Source organism: Rhinatrema bivittatum, chromosome 10 (genome assembly GCF_901001135.1).
Source record: "Rhinatrema bivittatum chromosome 10, aRhiBiv1.1, whole genome shotgun sequence".
Classification (NCBI taxonomy): domain Eukaryota; kingdom Metazoa; phylum Chordata; class Amphibia; order Gymnophiona; family Rhinatrematidae; genus Rhinatrema; species Rhinatrema bivittatum.
The window spans coordinates 5180419-5204555 of record NC_042624.1 but is presented as its reverse complement, the minus strand read 5'-3'; the positions used below and the strand labels follow the sequence as shown (position 1 = coordinate 5204555).

Genomic DNA, 24137 nt, shown 5'->3' with positions numbered 1-24137 from the left:
TTCTCAGTAACTTTATTACTCAAATATAGGATTTCCGTTTTGGATCTATGTAGCGAGAGACATATGCGATGGTAATTGACTTATAGATGAAGAGTAAAGTTCCCAAAGTTTCAAAGTAGCTTGAAGAGAATCATCAATGGGTAACAAAATTTGGACATCGTCCGCAAAAAGAAAATGCACCAATCCCAAGCCCGTTAAAAATTTACAAAGTGGTGCCATATAAACATTAAAAAGTGTAGGTGACAACGAGGAACCCTGAGGGACCCCTGTAGACATTGTTACAGAATCTGATTCTGTTATGTCTAATCTGACTTTAAAAGATCTATTAGATAAAAATGATTTGAACCATGCCAAAGTTGAATCTTTTAATCCTATTTCATGTAGCCTTGTTAACAGTACTTCATGCTTAACGGTATCAAAAGCCGCTGAAATATCTAATAAAATTAGAAGGTAAGATTTATTCTGATCAAAACCCCTGTGTATTGTATCCGTCAAGGAAATCCAACAAAGATTCAGTACTATGAAATTTTCTAAAACCAAATTGGGGGTATAACAAATGATTATCATCAAGATACTCCATTAGCTGACGATTCACTACTTTCTCTAGAAGTTTAGCCAAAAAAGGAAGAATAGAGATGGGACGATAGTTTTCCAGAACTTCCGGGTCAAGATTACTTTTCTTCAGTAAAGGCTTAACAACTGCACATTTTTAATAAATCTGGAAAATGTCCCTCTTCCAAAGATTTATTAATATCTGCTAAAGGCTTGGCTATAATATCAGGAACTAACCAGCAGTTTTGTGGGTATAGCATCAAGCGGATGGACAGCTGGTTTAATCTTTTTAATAAGATTACAAACTTCCAATGAAGAAACTGATTCAAAAGCATCCCATGTGACTGAGGAATTGCAAGGAAGAATTATATTTTGCAACGGTAAATTATCTAGATCCTTTAAAACCAGCTGGACTTTATTCTTAAAGAAAGATGCAAACTCATTTGCTTTCTCTCTGGTTCTCAAAAGAATAATTATTTCCCTTCGGTTTAATAAGATCAGAAACATAAGAAAATAATAGTTTAGGGTTAAATTGATATTTATGAATCTTTTCCGAATAAAAATTGTGTTTAGCTACATTTATTTCTTTCCTGTATGTATGTAGAGCTCTTCTATAATTGGTTAAGGTATCGGAATTACGACTTTTTCTCCAAATTCTTTCCAGTTTTCTCAGGCCTGTCTTAAGAATTTTTAGGTTCTGAGAGAACCATGGAGATTTTTGTTTATTAGACGGGGTAATCCATTTCTTAATTTTAGGACAGATTTTGTTAGCTAGATCAGCTGTGGAAACGGTCCATGATGTCACTGCTTTATACGTATCCGAACTATCAAGATTTGTAAGTACTTCAGGAAGATTATCAATAAGTTCCTCTGAAGAGCACGATTTTATAAATTCAATTTCTAGTTTACTGGATACTGCTGAATTAACTAAAGGATTTTTAAAAGAAATAGAAGCAGTAATTAAAAAATGGTCTGACCACGGCACTGGGACAGTCTTAGGTTGGCATTCAATCTGAAGAGCGTCATTTATAAACAGCAAATCTAAAATATGTCCTGCTTTATGGGTCGGTGTTTTGATAGTCTGAGTGAATCCTAGGGCTTCCACCGAATTAAAAAATATCTCAAAGCTAGATGGTAAAGGAAACTTATCCACATGTAAATTAAAATCACCTAACAATATAGTGGGAATATTTAGATCAATAGAAGAAGCCAAAAATTCAATAATGGGAGAACAGTTATGGTCTAGAAGACCTGGAGGTGTATATACCAGAACTATCTGGATCACTTGAGACTTAAAGAATGCCACTTCATATCTAGTTGGGAATTTCACGTTTTGTTGAATCAGCTGAAATTTTTTTTTAGCTCGGACATTTTGGCTTCAAATCCACTTTTCTGAATGTTTTACTTCAAACCCCACCTCCATTGATAGGAGACGCAGGTAATAAATCTTCCAAATAATTCAATCCATCAGTCCATTTCGATGGGCCAGCTCCCTCTCTGTGCGTGCAGGATAAGTATGGTAGGGGGCAGCCAGCTCAGTTACTTCATCTCCCGGCACTCCCTGTGATTTGCATCCTGTCTCATTCGGCCTGGGCATAAGACAGAGAGGCTGGAAGGACTCGGAGGGGCTGTGCGCCCTGCACAGAGTGGATCTTGGATATCGCTGCCCTTATTTAACACACTCTGGGGCTCACGCGGTAGCTAGGAAGAAGAGGGATGCATGATGGCACGAGTTTAAGGAGCCACACTGGTGTGTCTCGTTGCATTGGAGTGGAGGAACACACTAGTGGCTTTAGCAGCAGGCTACAAACCAGCGTTCAAATCCCACTGCTGCCCCTTGTGATCTTGGGCAACTGACTTTATCCTCCATTGCCTTGGGTATGAAATTATTCTTAGATTCCTCAAGCAGTGATGTATTTTTGTTTGAGGGGGTCCCACTATCGTGGCCAAACACCACAACACAAAAGCACTTGGCAAGTGGCCCTCGAATGCAATGGTAGCTCCAATCTCTCAGACCACCACTGCCACCCCCCCCAAAAAAAAAACAAAAACTTGTGGCCAAACAAAAAGGTTGAGCGGCGGTCAGTGCTGACCCCTATCTCAACCTGGGGGCTGCTGGTTTAGGTGGCCCAGACTCCCCCCCCCCCCCCCCCTTCCCAAAAAAAAAAAAAGTGGAAAAATGCAAAGCATGCACACGGCGACCACCCAACAAACAAATTTCTGTGCTCCTTGCCGTACCTACCCCCCCTAAGTGCCTGCAACCAATCCCTCACCCCGAAGGTAAACTCAGGACCCCCCCCCCCCCCCACCCGCCTGCATCCTCCCTGGACTCCAGAACGCTCCCTTACCTTCACTTAAATCCTGCATTGTGGTTGGGTGCACCCTACCACCCAGCTCGGTTGGTCTCCTTTTCCAAAATGGTGTTGACCTGATTTTGCCCCAGCCGTGAGACTGGTGAAAGGTCCAATTGGGTCAAGGGTGGGGGTTGAATATAGTCTCACTGGGGGGGGCAGGATTTGCTTTTGGGGAGGGGATCAGGGGTGGGGGGTTTGCATGTAGACTTTCGGAGATGGGTATGGGAAGGGGTGCTCAGCCGTGAAATGTTTGTGGTGGGCCACCACCATGTGCATAATTTGCTGGGGTTTTTTTCACTTTCTGGGGGAATCGGAGCCACCTTGACTGGCAGCCCTGGATTGAGGTGGTGTCCTCACAAACTCTCGCTCAATTTTCCCTTTTCACCATGTTTTTTTTAATATATTTTTCTTCTACTTTAAATGTATAGAGGGAGACTTTTTTATTTATTTATTTTTTAATTTTTTCAAGGAAGTGTTATTTTATCACGGCTGACCAACTTCTCCCTTGGCTATGATAAAATATTTATATAGAATTGACTAGTAATGACTTTATTTGCATGCATTTGCATTATTCATGCATGCAAATCACATGCAAAGAAGGTCATTCTAATAAGAGAGGGTATCTGGACAGGGAGATGCAAAACTTTGCATATATTGTGCAAATCTACATGAGAAAATGCGCATTAAAGCTGTAACGGACTTGATGAAATGACCCTGTTAGATTGTGAGCCTTCTGGCGATAGGGAAATACCTACAGTGCCTGAATATAAGCTTCTTTGAAGTGCCTGAAAGATGAAATAAAAACTGAGGTGCTGAGAACAGAGCATCAGTAAACGGTGCCAGGACACACTGGCAGAGAGGTCTCTGCATAGCAGTGGCAAGGGATCATTTTTGGGCAAGATAGCAGAGGGGCAGAAATAAGGTCCCATCACTTTAAAAGATTATTTGGAACCATTTTCTTGAACAAACTTTGAGCTGCACTGAATCTTTACTTTGAAATATCACCATGAAGTCTCTTTCAGTTGCATTTTATTCCTGTGGATTTCCATAAAGCTCCACTCTCCTGAACTCAAATGCAGCTATTCAGCTGCCTCTTTCTTCTCTTAAAACAGTGGCAAATTTGAGGGGGCAGGGATCCAAATTCCACGGCTTAAGACACTAAGGGGGTCAATTATCAAAGTGCTATATGGTGTTTTCGCATGCATAAAGCACCATAACGCATGGTGTGATGCGAATCAGAAAAAGGGGAGGAGTTTGGGGCAGGATTTGTAGCCAAGTGGGCTGGCTTCACAATTTTGTGAAGCCCTATCGCACGACGTTAAGTACACAGTTTTCATTTGCGTTAAGCCATGCGATACCTGGGTAACATCAAGCTAGTTTGAGAGGACATTGCACAAATCTCATCTTTGGGTGAGTTTCCTCACTCCGAAGGTCATCAAACCTTCACAGGAGAGCACTGTTCTGTTCGTATTTCTCACTCTGAATGTCAAAGTGGCCCCTAACCCCTACACTAATATTTGAGCCTCACCTCGAGTAACTAGGTAGGCCTCATTGAGATATAAATACCTACCTAAAAAGTTATCGCAGTTTGCAGTAATACCTGTGCTAAGTTAGTGCACTTTGCGATAAATAGCCTATTACCACAAAACACTCCGCTTTTCCTATCGCATGTGATATTTAGTAGAGATGTGAATCGTGTCCTCTATCGTCTTAACGATCGATTTCGGCTGGGAAGGGGAGGGAATCGTATCGTCGCCGTTTGGGTTTTTAAAATATCGTTAAAATCGTGAACCGGCACACTAAAAAACCCTAAAACCCTCCCGAACCCCCCCAAAATGCCTTAAATTACCTGGGGGTCCGGAACAACCTCCTGCAATCGAATCGTGTTGTCTACGGCCGGCGCCATTTTGCAAAATGGCGGCGCAAAATGGCGCCGGCCGTAGACAACACGATTCGACTGCAGGAGGTCGTTCCGGACCCCCGCTGGACCCCAGGTAATTTAAGGCATTTTGGGGGGGTTCGGGAGGGTGGGGGGATTTATTTTAAAGGGTTGGGGTGGGTTTTAGGGTGTTTTAGTGTGCCGGTTTTCCCGCCCTCCCCCTTCCCCCGATTTACGATTTTTTGACGATAAATCGGGGGAATTGTTGTATCGTGGCTCTAATGATTTTTGATGATTTAAAATATATCGGACGATATTTTAAATCGTCAAACGATTCACATCCCTAATATTTAGTGCTTTTTTGATAAATCCACGCCTAAGTGCGGCAACTTTTTTCTTCCAAATTGAAACACAGGTTTCTGGTAGTAATCATTTTTTTTTATTGTAAACATTCTAAAAAATAAATGCACACAAATGAAAGAAGAAATTAAATTGCGTGAACCCCTAGTATTGTAAGTTCTTACCACAATACCCTTGTTTAATTGAAACCAGTCTTGTTACGCCATAAAATGTTAATCCATACTGTTTCTTGAGACATAATGTGCAAAGTAGGAACAATAAGACTCATTGGGGTACATTTTATTACATACGCACGGATTTTATAACATGCACGTGCCGACGTGCGCATGTTATAAAATTGGCGGGCTATGTGCACCAGATCTTATAATCCACGCGTGTATATGAGGGTGGCACACACAAGGGGGGGGTTATTCTATCTATGCATGGCCACGCATCCCGGCCTTCCCCAGTTTCCTCCTAGTCTGCTACAATTAAGGAACAGACTGGGAGGGAACTACCCTACCCTCCCTACGTAATCTCCCTTCCCCACTCCCTAAATCCTTTCCTCCTTTTTTTTCTTTCGTTGCTTGCTGCTCCATTGGAGCAGTAGAAACTTGCGTGCGCCCTCCGTCCCTTCCCTGTAGAGCGGCAAATGGCCGCTGTACCGGCCACCTCCAGCCCCGCCCCTCAGACCACCTCTTTTCTTCAGTCGGCACTTCTGCGTGTAACAGGAGCTACGCGTGTGGCAGGGCCCATTTGAAAATGTGCGCAGAGCGTGCGAGGCTCAACCACGCATGTAACCCCTGTTTTTCACATGTGCAGTATTTTCAAAATTGACCTGATTGTGTATGTGAAATACTAGATGAACTCTTCATTTCCTTAGCACAATTAACTAGCAAATTAGCATGAAGTGCTTAAATAAGAGTATTCAGGTTTTACATTTTTTTTTGTTCAGTTCACTTCACTGGGGATGGGGGAGGTTTCCAACTAAATTTTGATTTATTGGGGTGAGATTTTATAAGATTTTCATTAGTTTGGAAAATAGCACCACCATTCAGAAACATCTATTTCTTGAAATAAAAAAAACCTCAAAATTTTGAGGTCTTTTGATACCACAGGGGATTTGTTTTCATTTGAAACGAATCAAAGTTAAAAAGGACTTTTCCAGTTCTGTTCCTTATTTGTTGCAAACTAACGCACATTAAATAATTTGATAACAAATTAAACCACCCTGCAGAGTAAATCTGCAAGTGTGAGGTTAGGCATCCTGTCCTCTATAATGTCCCAAAGGTTTTGAGTTTGATCTTCATCATAAACGTTGGTGGAAACTCATCAGGTCACAGAGGACCTACAAAAGAACACTGGATGCTCATTTGACTGAACAGGGATACAAGACCATTTCTATACATTGGGGGCTCTATCCATCCACTGTCAGACATATAGTCTACAAATGGAGAAAGCTGAAGACTACAGTGACTATATTCTGAAGAAAACCAGAAAATCATCCATGAAGTCAGAAGGAACACCAGACTAAATGCAGAGTTGCATACCTCTCTCATTGTGAGCAATGAAAGGGTTCATGTGCCAGCCATCAGGAAAAAACTGAATCGTTTTCATGGGAGGATAGCTAGGAAGGAAACCATTGCATTCTACAATGAACATTGCTGCCCACCTCAGGTCTGCCAAAGAGCATCTGAATGACCCACAAGACTTTTAGAATAATGTTTTGTGAACAGTTGAATCAAAGATGGAACTTTTCAAATTAACATATCTTTTGTTTTGTGAAAATGAACGTAAGAACATGCCATGCTGGGTCAGACCAAGGGTCCATCAAGCCCAACATCCTGTTTCCAACAGAGGCCAAAACCAGGCCACAAGAACCTGGCAATTAACCTAAACACTAAGAAGATCCCATGCTACTGATGCAATTAATAGCAGAAGCTATTCCCTAAGAAAACTTTATTAATAGCCGTTAATTGACTTCTCCTCCAAGAAATTATCCAAATCTTTTTTTGAATCCAGCTACACTAACTGCACTAACCACATCCTCTGGCAACAAATTCCACAGCTTTATTGTGCATTGAGTGAAAAAGAATTTTCTCCAATTAGTCTTAAATGTGCTACTTGCTAACTTCATGGAATGCCCCCTAGTCCTTCAATTATTCGAAAGTGTAAGTAAATGAGTCACATCTACTCATTCAAGACCTCTATCATATCCCTCCTCAGCCATCTCTTCTCCAAGCTGAACAGCCCTAACCTCTTCAGCCTTTCCTCATAGGGGAGCTGTTCCATCCCCTTTATCATTTTGGTTGCCCTTCTCTGTACCTTCTCCATCGCAACTATCTTTTATTATTATTATTTATTTTTTTTTGAGATGTGGTGACCAGAATTGTACACAGTATTCAAGGTGTGGTCTCACCATGGAGCAATATAGAGGCATTATGACAATTTCTGTTTTATTAACCATTCCCTTCCTAATAATTCCTAACATTCTGTTTGCTTTTTTGACTGCTGCAGCACTCTGAGCCGACTATTTTAAAGTATTATCCACTATGATGCCTAGATCTTTTTCCTGGGTGGTAGCTCCTAATATGGAACCTAACATCGTGTAACTACAGCAAGGGTTATTTTTCCCTATGTGCAACACCTTGCACTTGTCCACATTAAATTTATTCTGCCATTTGGATGCCAAAATTTCCAGTCTTCAAGGTCCTCCTCTAATGTATCACAGTCCGCTTGTGATTTAATTACCCTGAATAATTTTGTATCATCTGCAAATTTAATAATCTCACTTGTCGTATTCCTTTTCAAATCATATATATACAATTTTTATTTTTTAAAAGCACTGGTCCATGTACAGATCCCTGAGGCACTCCACTGTTTACCCTTTTACACTGTGAAAATTGACCATTTAATCCTACTCTGTTTCCCGTCTTTTAACCAGTTTGTAATCCACAAAAGGCCATCGCTTCTTATCCAATGACTTTTTTTAGTTTTTCGTAGAAGCCTATCATGAGGGACTTTGTCAAATGCCTTCTGAAAATCCAAATACACTACATCTACCAATTCACCTTTATCAACATGTTTATTAACCCCTTCAAAAAATGAAGCAGATTTTTTAGGCAAGACTTGCCTTGGGTAAAGCCATGCTGACTTTGTTCCATTAAACCATGCCTTTCTATATGCTCTAAGATTTTGATCTTGAATAGTTTCCACTATTTTTCCCCGCACTGAAGTCTGGCTCACTGGGCTATGGTTACCCAGATCGCCCCTGGAGCCTTTTTTAAATATTGGGGTTATATTGGCCACCCCCCAGTCTTCAGGTACAATGGATGATTTTAATGATAGGTTACAAATTTTAACTAATAGATCAGAAATTTCATTTTTTAGTTCCTTCAGTACCCTAGGATGCATAACATCTGGTCCAGGTGATTTGCTACACTTTAGTTTGTCAATCTGGCCTACTACATCATCCAGGTTCACAGTGATTTTGTTCAGTTCGTCTGACTCATCCCTGAAAACCATCTCCAGAACTGGTCTCTCCCCAACATCCTCATTAGTAAACATGGAAGCAAAGAATTAATTTAGTCTTTCTGCAATGGCCTTATCTTCCCTAAAAGCTCCTTTAACCTCTCTGTCATCTAATGGTTCAACAGACTCCCTCATAGGTTTCTTGCTTAAGATATATTTTAAAACGTTTTTTGAGTTTTTGCCTCTATGGCCAACTTAATTTCAAATTCTTTCTTCGCCGGTCTTATCAATGTTTTACACTTAACTTGACAATGCTTATGTTTTATCGGATTTTCTTCAGATGGATCCTTCTTCCAATTTTTGAAGGATGGGTTTTTTTTGGCTAAAATAGTCCTTCACCTCACCTTTTAACCATGATGGTAATTGTTTTGCCTTCCTTCCACCTTTTTTAATGCGTGGAATACATATGGACTGCGCCTCTAGGATTGTATTTTTAAACAATGTCCAAGCCTGTTGAACACTTTTAACCTTTGCAGCTGCACCTTTCAGTTTTTTTCTAACTATTTTCCTCATGTTATCAAAGTTTTCCTTTTGAAAGTTTAGTGTTAGGGCTGCAGATTTACTTATTGTCCCCCCTTCCAGTTATTAGTTTAAATTTGATCATGTTATGATCACTGTTGTCAAGTGGCCCCACCACCATTACTTCTCTCACAAATCCTGCGTTCCACTAAGAATTAAATCTAAAATAGCTCCCTCTCTTGTTGGTTCCTGAACCAATTGCTCCATGAAGCAGTCATTTATTACATCCAGGAACTTTGTCTCTAGCAAGTCCTGATGTTACATTTACCCAGTCAATATTGGGGTAATTGAAATCTCCCATTATTATTGCATTGCCAAATTGGTTAGGTTCCCTGATTTCTCTTAGCATTTCATCATCTGTCTGCCTTCCAAAGTAAGAATCTTATTCCATGTGTCAAGCATGGTGGTGGTATCATGGTTGAGTCTGCTTTGCTGCAACAAGACCTGGACAACTTGCAATTATTGACGGAAGCATGATGTCGTCTTTATATCAAAAAATTCTAGTCAAATGTCATGCCATTTTTATAGAGTCGATCCACTTTTATATGGAAGAATGGGCCAAAATTCCTCAAAAGTGCGAGACTGATTAGCAGTTACAAGAAAGAGGTGCCTTCAGTTATTGAATGAAGGAGTCACATAGTTTTTCCACACGGGTACTTATTGTTGAATTTTTGTTTAATAAATGAACAAAAATTGGTATGAATTTATTCAATGGTGTTTATCTCCTATGGGGTTTTAGATTAAGATCTACTCTTGTTAGTATAAAATATGATAAAATTTAGACCATCCTAAAGGGTTCACAAGCTTCTTCAGCACTGTTGAAAATTGCCTACAAGGTGCATGCATTAAAAGCACCCATGTAGACTTGCACCTGATGTCTGAGAAGAGAACAGCCTCGGTACCTTTTGACAATGTGCATGAACAACAAGTTGCTTACTCTCAAAGCCTAACACCCCCCCCCCCCCCCCCCCCCCCCAGAAATACCTCTGTTGGACTAAGCAAAAAGTGCATGTGATATGAAATGATATCCTATATGCAGTTTCAGCCCCTGTAAGGAAGCCGGTGTCCAGCCAGGGCAATACCAATTTACCCAGAAAAAAAGTAGTTCTCTCTTTGACCATAGGAGTAACTCCAGTGCCCTTGGGTTTCCTAGGGATGGTTCAGTGACAGCTATCAATGTTAATGTTAAACCATCTGACTCCTCCCTGATAGGGGAATGGTTTCCTGGAATTGTAACCAATATCTCTAGACACAGCAGATGAAAATGACAATTTGAGACATTTATTTGCAAGTGGGCAGCCTGCAAAATACTCCCTGCTTGTGTTTCCCTGTCCATCTGTCTGTAGATTGTGTTTCGTACATTGGTTGGAAAACATCAGAATTACTCCCCTTGAAGCAATGCAAGTTGTAAAGCAGCAGGATGCTGGAGCAGTACAGAACCCGAACAAACTAGTCTGAGGAGAGATGCTGTCGGATGGGGCCATAGCACAGCTGGAAGCCTTTTCGATCAATGGCAACATTAGAACTGCTGGCAAATGTGTTTGCTTTCCTTTCTAAACAGTCTCTAGTGTATGAAACTTATCAATACTGCACATTGCATATTTTAGGTGCTTAATGGGAACTTTTCTATCCTGTGTCTTTTTTTTTTTTCTGCATAAATATGAAGTAAAGCAACAGGAATGTAAGCATAGGTATAGAAATTAGTTTATGAAAGGAGAAGATAATTACAAAAAAGGAATTGGATATTCCCAATTTATATACATGTGTGTGTATATATACATTTGTTTTAACATGGAATCATATGGGGAAAAAAGGGTATTTAAAAAAAAAACGTTTTTCTTTAGAGCTATGTGGCCTCCTGATCTAAGGTGGTGTTTTTTTTTTTTAATGAATCAGGGGGACATGACAATTTGGTCATTTTTCTGAGTCTGCTAATGTCCCCTTCAGCTGCATTGCACTAAACATAGTGGGCACATGGTGGTTGAGAGCTTCTGCTGGTGAACTGCACCTCTGCTAAGAATCTGGAATTTTAAATTTAAATTATTTCAACTTTCCCTAATATTGCCTGCTGTATTTTACTGATCTGTTTTGGGTTTGGAAAATCTTTTTCCTTTCTGTATTTATAAATTAAGCAATTGATTAGCAAAATAACTCTTTCAACGTTTAGCTTCCCTTTCTATAGCTGATATTGTGCTACTGGGTTTTTGTTGAAGTCACACTTTTGTTTTTTTTCTTCTATCTGATTAGAACATAATCTCTTGCTAGCCCTGTTTTGATAAAATGTATGTGTGTTTAGGGGGAATTTAAAGAACCAACAAACCTTGTATTTCTAGGAGTAGTTTCAATGAGTCTCGTGATTGGGATTCAACCATCCAAGCCTGTAACTTTTTTTTTTTTTTTTAAACCGGGGGGGGGGGGGGGGGAGTAGAAACTATTTGTCAAGAACAATACCAACTAATTATAAAACACCACCATAAATTGGAAGCATTTATTTTATATATTTTTTGTGTGAAACAAGACCTCATATATCATATAAAAGAGAGACTCGCCAATTGTCTGCAATTGCTCTCTACGGTATTAAATAGCCATTTTACTACATGAATTTGTATCATATGTAGTTATTCACCACTTATAATCATTGGTCCTGGTTGCACACTTTTTTCCAAAATTTAAATTATATAGTGATAAACACTTACCCTTTGAGTTAAGCTGCAAAAATGCTGTTGGAACACTTGTGATTTTTTTTTTTTCACCTGCCTGACACGGCATGTGTTTCTGAATACTTCGTCAGGGGCAATATAGCAGCTTTTGTTTATTTCTATAAAGAAAAACAGATGTTAAAATGTGCCACCTTGAAAATCAAATTACTATCCATTATAAATTATACATACGCTCCCAAGTTATAAGCTATCACTCCTTCAATGCTGTTCAGCATTTCCAAAACTATCCTCCATGTTACTTTTCAAAGGGAGTATTTAAACCCACCTTTGGATATACTGGCAGCCAATGGTTGAATCTGATTTTCTATACAGCCAATAGAATACCCTTCTTCACTTGTGATGTCAATACAATGTGGCCCAATCCACTGCTTTTTTCATGCCATAAGGACTTTGAGCGGACAATTTAAAAATCTACTTTTGCTGAAAAAATGTTAACTTTGCTTAAATATCTCTCACGGACAAGATCAAAGACGCGACCCAATCCGCCATCATAAATATATCACAGTATCAGTTGACTACATTACAAGAACAAGTATTGAATCTAGGATTATAGTTCGTCCCACAACACTCATAAGGCTTTTGAGAGTCTGATATCAATTGCTCGTTTTGTAAGGAAATTACAAATAAAACTTTATTGTGAATCAAATTCCAGCAGACACTTTATCGTTAGTAAGACCTACATCCAAATGGGTTCCACTGGGACCAATGGACTCACATATTAGTACTTTTCGTTAGGGATGTGAATCGTTTTAGGACGATTAAAATTATCGTCCGATAATTTTAATATCGTCTTAAACCGTTATGGAACACAATACAATAGAGATTCTAACGATTTATCGTTATAAATCGTTAGAATCGTGAGCCGGCACACTAAAACCCCCTAAAACCCACCCCCGACCCTTTAAATTAAATCCCCCACCCTCCCGAACCCCCCCCAAATGACTTAAATAACCTGCGGGTCCAGCGGTGGTCCGGAAAGGCAGCGGTCCGGAACGGGCTCCTGCTCCTGAATCTTGTTGTCTTCAGCCGGCGCCATTTTCCAAAATGGCGCCGAAAAATGGCGGCGGCCATAGACGAACACGATTGGATGGCAGGAGGTCCTTCCGGACCCCCGCTGGACTTTTGGCAAGTCTCGTGGGGGTCAGGAGGCCCCCCACAAGCTGGCCAAAAGTTCCTGGAGGTCCAGCGGGGGTCAGGGAGCGATTTCCCGCCGCGAATCGTTTTCGTACGGAAAATGGCGCCGGCAGGAGATCGACTGCAGGAGGTTGTTCAGCGAGGCGCCGGAACCCTCGCTGAACGACCTCCTGCAGTCGATCTCCTGCCGGCGCCATTTTCCATACGAAAACGATTCGCGGCGGGAAATCGCTCCCTGACCCCCGCTGGACCTCCAGGAACTTTTGGCCAGCTTGTGGGGGGCCTCCTGACCCCCACGAGACTTGCCAAAAGTCCAGTGGGGGTCCGGAAGGACCTCCTGCCATCCAATCGTGTTCGTCTATGGCCGCCGCCATTTTTCGGCGCCATTTTGGAAAATGGCGCCGGCTGAAGACAACAAGATTCAGGAGCAGGAGCCCGTTCCGGACCGCTGCCTTTCCGGACCACCGCTGGACCCGCAGGTTATTTAAGTCATTTGGGGGGGGTTCGGGAGGGTGGGGGATTTAATTTAAAGGGTCGGGGGTGGGTTTTAGGGGGTTTTAATGTGCCGGTTTTGCGATTTTTCGATTTTTAGATTTTTCACGATTTTTCACGATATTTTACCCCCCCCAAACGGCAACAATACGATTCCCTCCCCCTCCCAGCCGAAATCGATCGTTAAGACGATCGAGGACACGATTCACATCCCTACTTTTCGTTACCTGGTGTTGAAAGATATTGAAACTAGAGTCCTCTTCTATTAAATCTTATGTGAATATGCCTACCGCTCAAAGATCAGCATTATGTGAGTTAGCAAGTAATTCACAAACTATTATAAAACCTGCGGATAAAGGCGGTAGCATTATAATTCAAGGCAGGAATCAATATATTCAGACTTTAAACGATCAACTTTCTGATAGAAAATACTATCAATTACTGAATGCTGATCCTACAATGGAGCTTCAGAAATAGATGACAGAATTAATTGATGAAAAGACAGCACCATTCCTTACACACAGAGAAATATTTTAATGGTTCAATATCCCAGAATACCTATCCTATATGGAATTCCTAAGATTCACAAATCTGTATTGAATCCTCCTATGCGGCCTATTGTCTCTAGTAACGGTTCATTATTAGAACCTTTGGCCATTTTTTTTAACAAGTTTTTGCAGCCTCATGTTGAAAGAATGAAATCATATGTAAAAGATACTACATAGGCTTTGAATAAATTAGCTAACATTGATCGGGTTTTGGATTCAACTTTGATATATATGGATGTTGTATCGTTATACACAAATGTTTCCCAAGATACAGCGTTAACAATAATAGCTGAAACATTAGGGGTTCAACAAATTTCCAGGATTCCAGTTTCTTTTTTTGCTTCAAATTGCAAGACTAATTTTGAAACACAATTATTTTCAATTTGAGGATACGTTTTTTATTTACAGACCCATGGCATCGCCATGGGGTTATCAGCTGCTTCATCCATAGCCAATTTGGTAATGGACCAGCTTGAAGTTAGTCATATTTACACATCTTTGGGTTTTCAAAATGGTTTTTTCTGGATAAGATATATTGATGACCTGTTTTTTTTTGGTCATCGGATGAACTATCCTTAAAACAGTTTTTTCAGTGGATTAATACAGTGGATTCACTTTTGAATATAGAAGACACACATTAATTTCCTGGACATTTCTATCAGTATAAAGAAAAATCAGCTCCATACAACAATATATCGTAAACCGATCGAGCGTAACAATTTGAGATTTCATAGCTGTCATCCGGCTTTCAAGAGAGGCTTACCCGTAAGCCAGATTTTTAGGCTACAGCGAATATGTTCTGATTATCAAGAATTTAAAATGCAAGCACGAGACATGGCACAGCATCATATGGATATCCGTATGATGCTGTTCAGAAAGCATATAAACGTGCTAAATATGCAGATCAATCATCCTTGTTGGAATACCAATCTAGAGACAGCTATTCCTGATGTATGTGATCTTCAACATTCAGATAAGTCCCATTTAATAGCAAAAAGCATCAGATGCCACGAGCACATTTTACAGCTACATTGTACTGTATTTACAGATGTACCATTGTTTTCTTTTTCACGGGGCAAAAATATAAAGGACCATGTGGTTTGTGCAGATGCCAACATCAGGGATACTGAAGTCTCGGAAGGCTTTCATGATATATGGAGAATGCGATATGTGTTCAATCAAGATAGGATCAATATGGCAACAACCCAGCACAGGAATACAATATAAGAAAAGAACTAAAACTAACTGTAAATCCATCAACGTGATATTTAATTCAGTGTCCCTGTCCATCCATTTATGTAAGATGTACGAGTAGGCAAATTAAAATCCGCTTGAGAGCACCGCAGCAGGATAAACACTCTTAACATGGAAGCCCCGATGGTAAAACACTGTTCAACAAGCGCATCTGTTTCAGCATTTAAAATGGATGATTTTGGATCAAGTGGGAGATTCAAACAAAGTTACATTTTTTTGAGTAAAAGTGGATTTTTAAATTGTCCACTCAAAGTCCTTATGGCATGAACGAAGCAGTGGATTGGGCCACATTGTTATGACATCACAAGTGAAGAAGGGTATTCTATTGGCTGTATAGAAAATCAAATTCAACCATTGGCTGCCAGTATATCCAAAGGTGGGTTTAAATACTCCCTTTGAAAAGTAACATGGAGGATCATTTTGGAAACGCTGAACAGCATTGAAGGAGTGATAGCTTATAACTTGGGAGCGTATGTATAGTTTATAATGGATAGTAATTTGATTTTCAAGGTGGCACATTTTAACATCTGTTTTTCTTTATAGAAATAAACAAAAGCTGCTATATTGCCCCTGACAAAGTATTCAGAAACACGCGCCATGTCAGGCAGGTGAAAAAAATCACAAGTGCTCAAACAGCATTTTTTACAGCTTAACACTATATAATTTAAATTTTGGAAAAAAGTGTGCAACCAGGACCAATGATTATAAGTGGTGAATAACTACATATGATACAAATTCATGTAGTAAAATGGCTATTTAATACCATAGAGAGCAATTGCAGACAATTGGCGAGTCTCTCTTTTATATGATATGAGGTCTTGTTTCACACAAAAAATATATAAAAGAAACGCTTCCAATTTATGGTGGTGGTTTGTAATAAGATGTGTTAAACTACGTCGCTTGGTACAGTTTTGAGACATAAGAACAATACCAAGGCAACTGACTTGCAATGGACATGGGGAAAGGAAGTATTATGGGCTGCGTTAACAAAGAAAATGGTGGGAGAGAGCAAGATGGGAGCATAGCTGAAGACCTATCTGTTTGTTCTCCCTGTTTATTTGTAAAATTTGCCTTATATATGCCTTCTAAATGGAAGGGAAAGATTAAGATTTTCCCTTTAGAACCCTTTTTGTCCTTGGAACAGCAAATTACTTGACTTCATCGTGGCAGATTTCCAGAGAACCAAGGAGTCAGATGTGCAGCGTGTCATGGGAGAATCACACTTGCCTGAGGGGGAGGGTCTCTAAGCCCTGAACTATATCTGCCTCCGGTGCAAAGAGGCACTGCTCCCAAAGGCTCAGTGGTGTGCAACGGTGATAGGAACGTTCACGCAGTGTTGGAGGGGGCCTTCAATTTGGTGTCCTTGTTGCAGAGCTCCCCGATTTTCTTGGAAGTGACCGGCATTGGGTTGGTGTCAGCTTCTCCCCATGCCCCTGTGGTGGTGGTGGTGGGGGGGGATGTTAAGGGTTTGAAGATCCGGCTCCACTAAGACTCGAGAGGAAAGGAACATCATTGATGGTGAGCTCTTTTTGATTCCATCGTGTCCAGAGACTGTGACCCTTTGAGTCCATCTGGGACTTGGTGGCAGGATTCAGGAAAACTCGAATTTGCTTAATTCAATGATTGCTCATCTTTCTCAAAGTACCCCGCAAAAAGTCTCTGAATTCCAGGGACAGGTATCTATGGTTAATTCCAATTTCTGGCCTTGAGAACCCTGTGAAAGATTTGCAAGCTTTTAAGGTGGCAACTGTGAAAGATCGACACATTCTTTCCAGATGTCTTGAATACCTAGAGAATAATGTGAGACATCTTAATCTTCACTTATTGAATTTTCCCAAAGTTTTAGGGGAAACTCCTTATTCCACTTTAAAGAGGTGTCTTCAATAAATTCTGGGTTTTCCCACCTGATAAACTGCTTTCTGTGCACACCTGCTATTTTCTTCCCCAAAAGTCTAGTTTTTCTTTGAATGTGGATTCTCAAGTTCTAAATTAGACCAACACTTTGGAAATTTTTTCTCTGGAGACAATCTATTTGATGTACTCTTGTCATATCTTTTTTTCTTTTGATTTAAGTAATGTGATGTGAAGTTACTTCAGAAATTTTTCTGCTTTGTTTCACGGTCAGTCTGGGAAAGTTTTTCTTGATCTTGTACTAGTTACCCAGTTGAGAAGGAAGGGTTTTCTGTCTTTCAGATAGGAAACCATTTCTTTGGGTTTTTCTTTTCATTTTGAGATACCCATGTAAATGTATTATTAAACATGGTAATAAATGTTTTTTTTCTTTTTTTGTCTTCCTAAACAATTGAAGGCTTTTGGGAATTTAAATCTACCCACCTCCCTTCTAGGGTCTAGTAATTCTTAAAGGGTTGTTTATGAATGTTTCTGCTAGTTTTGTTCTAGGAATGTGAATCGTTTTTGACTATTTAAAAAAATCGTCCGATTTTATTTTTTAAATCTTTAAAGATGGCGCCGGCCATCCAGTGCACCTACCATGTGACAGGGGCTGGCCAATGGCACGGATACCCTGTCACATGGAAAGGGCCATCAGCGCCATCTTTGAGTGGCAGCTGAAGGCCCGAGAATGGGAGATCGCTCCCGGGACCACCAGGTAATTTTAAAATGTTTTGGGGGGATCGGGAGGGTGGGGGAAGCTAAGGGGTCATTTTTAAAGGGTTGGGTGGCTTTTTTCTTTTTAATCGGGCCATCGGCTCCATTTTTGAGTGGCAGCCAAAATGGCGCCGATGGCCCGAGAGCGGGAGATCGGTCCCCACGCCCCCACTGGATCACCAGGTACTCGTAAAAAGTTTTGGAAGGGTGGGGGAAGGTAAGGGGTCAATTTTAAAGGGTTGGGCCTCACTAAAAAAAAAATTAACGATGTGAATCAGAACAGATTCTGATTCACATCTCCACTGATCAGATTTTTTTCTCCCTCCAGCCGAACCCGATCGTTAAGACGATCGGGCACATGATTCACATCCCTATTTTGTTCTATATTAATGCCAATTTTTGATAGTTACTACTTTATCTCCCCTTAGTTTTCTTGTCTCTCTCTATTTGTATTACTAGGGTTTGGAAGACTGTTTCTTGTATTTTGATTTTTTTTATTCCTATTGTGTTTTTAATACTGTAATCCATTTGTTTCTGTGAAAATCTCTTGTTTTTGTATATTGAAAATCAAAAATAATTTATAAAAAGAAGATGGTGCTTCCATTTACATTGGTGTGGTCTACAGGTTTTTCTAAGGCATCAAAAAGGTGGGAAAGAAGGGAGAAATGTTGCTCATTGGCAATCTTTATCTGCTGGATCTTGTTAGGAGTATCCTTATTGTAGAATCTGCAGAGTCGTGCATCTGGGGTAGAGTAATCTGAAAAAGCTGTATGCGATGGGGGCACAGACCAAGAGAGGGACCTTGGGGTAATAGTGTCTGGTGACCTGAAGGAAGCAAAGCAATGTGATAGTGATAGCTAAAGTCAGGATGCTGGACTGCATAAAGAGAAGTGATCGTGCCCTTGTAAAAGTTCTTGGTGAGGCCTCACCTGCAGTACTGTACTAAATTCTGGAGACCATATCTCACGATGAAGAAAGGATGAAAGCAGTCCAGAGAAAGGTGACCAAAATGGTGTATCAGAAGATGTAGGAGGAGAGGATGAAGGATCTAAATATGTATACTCTAGAGGAAAGGAAGTACAGGCGAGAGATGATACAGACCTTCGGATACCTGAAAGGTATTAATGATATGCAAACTTCAAACCTTTTACTTTTGGAAAGGAAACAGTAGAGCTAGGGGTCAGTGAAATCAGACTACAGGAGGGACAGCTCAAACCAACATCAGGAAATATTTCTTCACAGAAAGGGTAGTGGATGCCTAGAATGTTCTCCTAGAGAAGGTGGTAAGGGCAAAATCAGTAAATGGCATAGATACTATGGATCACTAAATGTTAGAGATGAGAAAAGGGGAGCATGGGTCGTAGCCTGTACATAGTTGCAGTTACTACCCTTAACAGAAGCTTGGGGTTAACCTGCACAGAGTGGCAATTACTACCATAAGCAGCTTGCTGGATAGACTGGATCATTTGGTCATCTGCCGTCTCTACTATGTTACTATAATACAACATTTTGTCTTCCAAGTGATTTGAAGCCTGGTGTTTGTTCAATAATCCTCCACCAGTTACAATGTAATGGTAAATTATATTAAATACATAAATGTTCTCCTCAGCCTAAAGCAAGGTTTCCCAAGAGGGAGAGATTTGCATACAATGGAGACCCAGGGTATGCAAGTCTGTCATTCACATTCACTGTGGAAATCCTGACAACCTTACTGGCTAGGGATGTCTTCTGGAGAGGATTGGGACACACTGTGCTATATTATAGTAATATACAGCTGTAGGATGAATTTCAACTCCACCAAATTTTGAGATGATCAGGCTGTTTCCGTTCTCACTACAGAATTGCAGATGTTTCAGCTCTTCATATTAAAGTAGTGTCCCCCAAACAGTTATTCTGAACATTTTCTGCTTACCCACAGAGCTGCCAGAAGGCAAGTGGCCCTGCTACTGCTATAGTATGCTTACCTCAACAGCCTTCAGACCCTTCAGCAAACATAATTGCAGTAGCCCACAGACTTCACAAGCTGATCTATCTGAACAATTAGGTTCCTTAATATTAAAGTTTGCATTTCCAGTGGGTGCTATCGGCACATGATTGCCTTGGCCATTTTCTTGGCTAGCTTTACCTTTGACTCAGGATAGCTATTCAAACACAGAGAAAGCTTGACAAAGCCAGAACGCATAGCCTGGAGTTTGTTATTAGAAGGGTGATGCTGTAAATGAGGTGCTGTCTCTTTAAATCTGTCTCCTCCCAGGATAATTCTGACTGAATTGCTTTACTTTTTCTTTTTTTTTTTTCCCCCTAGGTGATGATGAGGGACAGCTAAGAGAATGAAGGCGCTAGGTCCCGGGTGGAAGCATGACATGGCGATGCACTGTGCTTGCTGAACTGCTCTCTCTGATGGCTCTATGGGAGTGGATAGCTCTGAGTCTTCATTGCTGGGTGTTAGTGACCGCTGCCATTCCCGAGCAGCATGCCACCAGCCCCTTCGACTGGCTCCTCTCTGACAAAGGACCTTTCCACCGCTCGCAGGAATACACGGATTTTGTGGACAGGAGCCGGCAAGGATTTAGCACAAGATACAAGATTTACAGGTACGAAACAAAAGGAAAAGCAAGTCCAGCGCTAATATCCAAAACATGAAATATAATTTTGCTTCCTCCCGCCGGATTGTGGGATTAAGAGAAGGATGTAGACGACAAGTGTGATGATTCTGAATGTGGTTTTAATTGCCTTAGGAATGTTGGTTCTTGCTGTTCTTATTTTACTTATTGAGCTGGAACATAAGGACAATAACCAGGAAAGAGAAAACTAGCAGCAAATTGACTGAGATCTGATGTAACTTTTTTAGTCTTGCTAAGAATAACCCTCTCTTGGAAGGAGGAGTGTAAGGGGCTCCTTCCTCCGCAGCTTGCAACCTACAGCAGCTTATCGGTTGCCCTTCCCATCCATACAAATGGCAGTTAGCAGTGCAGAACTCTCTGAAAGCTGCCCTGGATGGAAAAGTGCAAACTTTTAAAAGCAGGTTTTGCAAACTAATTTAGGGAACCTGCAGCAACACCATGGGTTTGCTAATTTTGTTGCAAAGTCAATTAAAAAAAAATGCATCCACATTTACAGCAGACTTGCACAAACGTGCCCTGGATTCAAGCACATGTCACCATGAGTATCTGAAGTTTGCTAGATTTCACAGAGATAGTCAGGGGAAAAAAATCTGCTGTGTTTCATTGTATTTGTGTAAAATCCATGGATTTCTTTTTTTTAAATTTGAACCAGGCAGTAATGGACTGAGTTGGAGATTGAACTAAACCAGTTTACATCTCCCTAGGCCTCCTGGATGGCTTGCAGTTAGCCAATAGCTCTATACTGAAATAAGAATGTAATTCCCCCACTTATATTGGGCTGCTTGGAAAAGGCAGGTTCATTTTCATTATTCCCCTTATTAGTGGTTTGGAGGAAGAACCACCATGGATTTAGCAAACGGAAGGCTTACCTTGCTAGTCTTGTTAGGAGGTGTTTAAAAATCATGTGGATGAGGGGGTGAGCCAGGCAACATAATGTATTTGGATTTTCAGAAGGTATTTGATAAAGTCCCTCATAAGAGACTCCTCAGGAAACTAAAAGTCATGGAGTACGCAGTGATGTCCTAGTCTAGACTGGTAACTGATTAAAAGACAGGAAACGGAGTAGGACTAAATGATCCTCCTCTGCTGCAGTGTGACCATGCTGATGGTTCACTAAGAGAATTAATGTTGATAACCCTGATTACCACACTTCAGTTCCACCTTTTAATCTGCACTTTGAATTCAGGGTAATATGCATGACACATACATGTTTGCATAGATGTCTAACAGAAGCTTCATGGCATCAGTCAATGCACCTAACACACCAAGCAAGGGATGGGTGGGATTTAAGGTACCTATCATGGTACATGCTGCTGCTTCAGCATCTGAATAGTCCAGATAAGCAACTGTACTGTAGGCTGTCTCTCTAGCATTACAGAATATGAGGGGCTCAGTGACAGAATCGGTTTCATTGTTCCAGAAAAGCACCAACTCAGGATTGCTAGATTCTAGAAATCTGGAAGCCCCTTCACCACTGATTTCACTTCCCAGATATGTTGTGAACTACTTTGTCATCCCACCTGATGTTGTGTTCTCAACTTTCTTGGTAAAGACATTTTAATCGTGCCATGAAGAATGAGAGAACCCTATTAGATCAGTGCACAGCACACTGTGTTTCATGTGCCTTGGGTCTTCCTTAAACTCTACAAACTCCTTAATCTCTCCATCACAAATCTGCCTGGTCCAATTTTCCATTGCAGGCTTAAAATCTTCCTTAACACATCTCATTGAATCACAATGCTCTAAAATCATGCTTTCTTGCCAGTGCTGTCACAAGTCAATGACCTTTCCTATTTTGTTTCATGTCATTTTTAAAACTAAACGGTACGAAAAAAAGAACTATAGAATCTTGTGTTTTCTATTGGGTTTTTTTGTGTGCACTATTTGCAAATAGTGAGTTCCAGTTCTGCCAACAAACATCACTCACCCTACTGCATTCTCCTGACCCCCACCCCACCAGACTTTCCAAATCTTCCCTGATAGTCTAGTGGGGATCTGGGGCAAACCCTACACTCCGGCAGTCACTGTTTTCCATAATGGCTCCAGTCCATCTAACCTAGGCCCAGGCCTGATGTTGGGGCATGGCCCAAGGGCCAGGCATCAGACCTCCAGACATCTTCTTTGGTTAATGTCCTCTTCAAAATGGCGCTGTCCACTTGGAGAACACACTGGACTGACTATTCTCTGGAGCCTTGCTCCTAAGCGGAGAGTGCCATTCTGATGTATGGCAATTCATTTTAACAGCCGTATATCAAAATGGCACTGTCTGTCATTCCAGGGCATCCTCCAAGCACAGGGCGCCATTTTGAAGAGAACATTGAATGAAGATGTCTGGAGACTGTGTCAAGCCTGGACCTAGATCTAGACCTCGGGCTGGCCTGGCGCATCGAGGTGACCCTCCATAGACAGGGTAAGTTGGGGGTGGGAGACAGGGAAGTTCCTGGCCCTGGAAATGCTTAGGGGATGGGAGAGATGGGGCACAGGGAGGCCCTGTTTTTGTTTTGTTTTAAATGTTTTATTTCATTTCTGCAAACTACAGAAACAAAATGGGTGGAAAATTAATTCCTCAAACCTATCCAAAAGAATGGAGTGGATTTTTTTTTCCCCCCTGTGCATCTCTACTTTTTACCCACTTGCATAGATTTATAGGCACTGGAAAAATCTCGTTGGCTCCTCTGGATAACTTGTAAGACTCTTTTACACTGTGGGTTTTAGCTATACGATCATTCACATCATGAAATTAATGTAGGAAATGAGCAATATGAGAATAAATCTTGATTGATAGTTACTGCTAAAAGAAAAGGTTTAGGTGATGCCCCAGAGAGGATCCTGGCCCCTCTCATACTATGTAGCATTGCCTCTTTAGATCTTATAGTCTGTATATATGCACAGGAACCTCACTGTCTCTTGATCCTTTTCTGTTAGATGTGTCTTTAGGAATACCTTATTTATATCTGCCATTACTGTGTCTTTTATATAAATCTTCTTTATCCAAAATTGGATTGCTATCATGACCAGATATAGATTCAGGTGTGGTCCAGGAAGGAGACACTTATTCAGTGAGAGGTGGTCCTCTGTATTTGAAAAAGCATCGGTAGTGGTGGTTATTGTGTAGTAGGGAAGGTATTATTCCATTGGTATATCAGCATCTTCTGCAATTCCTTCCGGATGACACAGTATCTGAAGACATTTCTCATTCATTTATCAAAGTTTCTCTTGACAATCTTAACACTGTCATATAAATTTGGTCCACCAAGGTAATCCCATTTCATATCTTCCCTGTTCATATTTCCCAATAGCAGAAAATGATCATAGTATCTCTTCATTGTATTCTGCTATCCCCTTGTCTTTAGCAATGCCCAGAAATTCTGTCTTCCAGAATGTCATCTTCCATGAACCTAACGTGTCACTAGAAATCATGCTAGGCACTCACACTGATCCTTGTAATGTCTGTGAATAAAGTTTCCATTGCAACCAAAACAACTCCCGGCCTTTTCATTTCATTTTGTCTGGCATGACCTTCCAGTGAAAACTTACACCAGTAAGAGCCATCATTTCAGAGTTCCTTTTCTGTATTTCTCAAC

At 40.7% G+C, this 24137-nt stretch overlaps 1 protein-coding gene across 2 annotated transcripts in view; it reads left to right on the top strand.

The window, feature by feature from the left end:
* The window catches only part of BRINP3 (BMP/retinoic acid inducible neural specific 3), a 714331-nt gene that overhangs the window by 36794 nt on the left and 653400 nt on the right, over positions 1-24137 (top strand). For both annotated transcript variants that reach the window (XM_029618365.1, XM_029618366.1), the window contains exon 2: positions 20235-20523. In XM_029618365.1, coding sequence (XP_029474225.1) covers positions 20288-20523 — 236 coding nt within the window. In that variant the 5' untranslated portion in view covers positions 20235-20287. The remainder of the gene's footprint in view (positions 1-20234; positions 20524-24137) is intronic.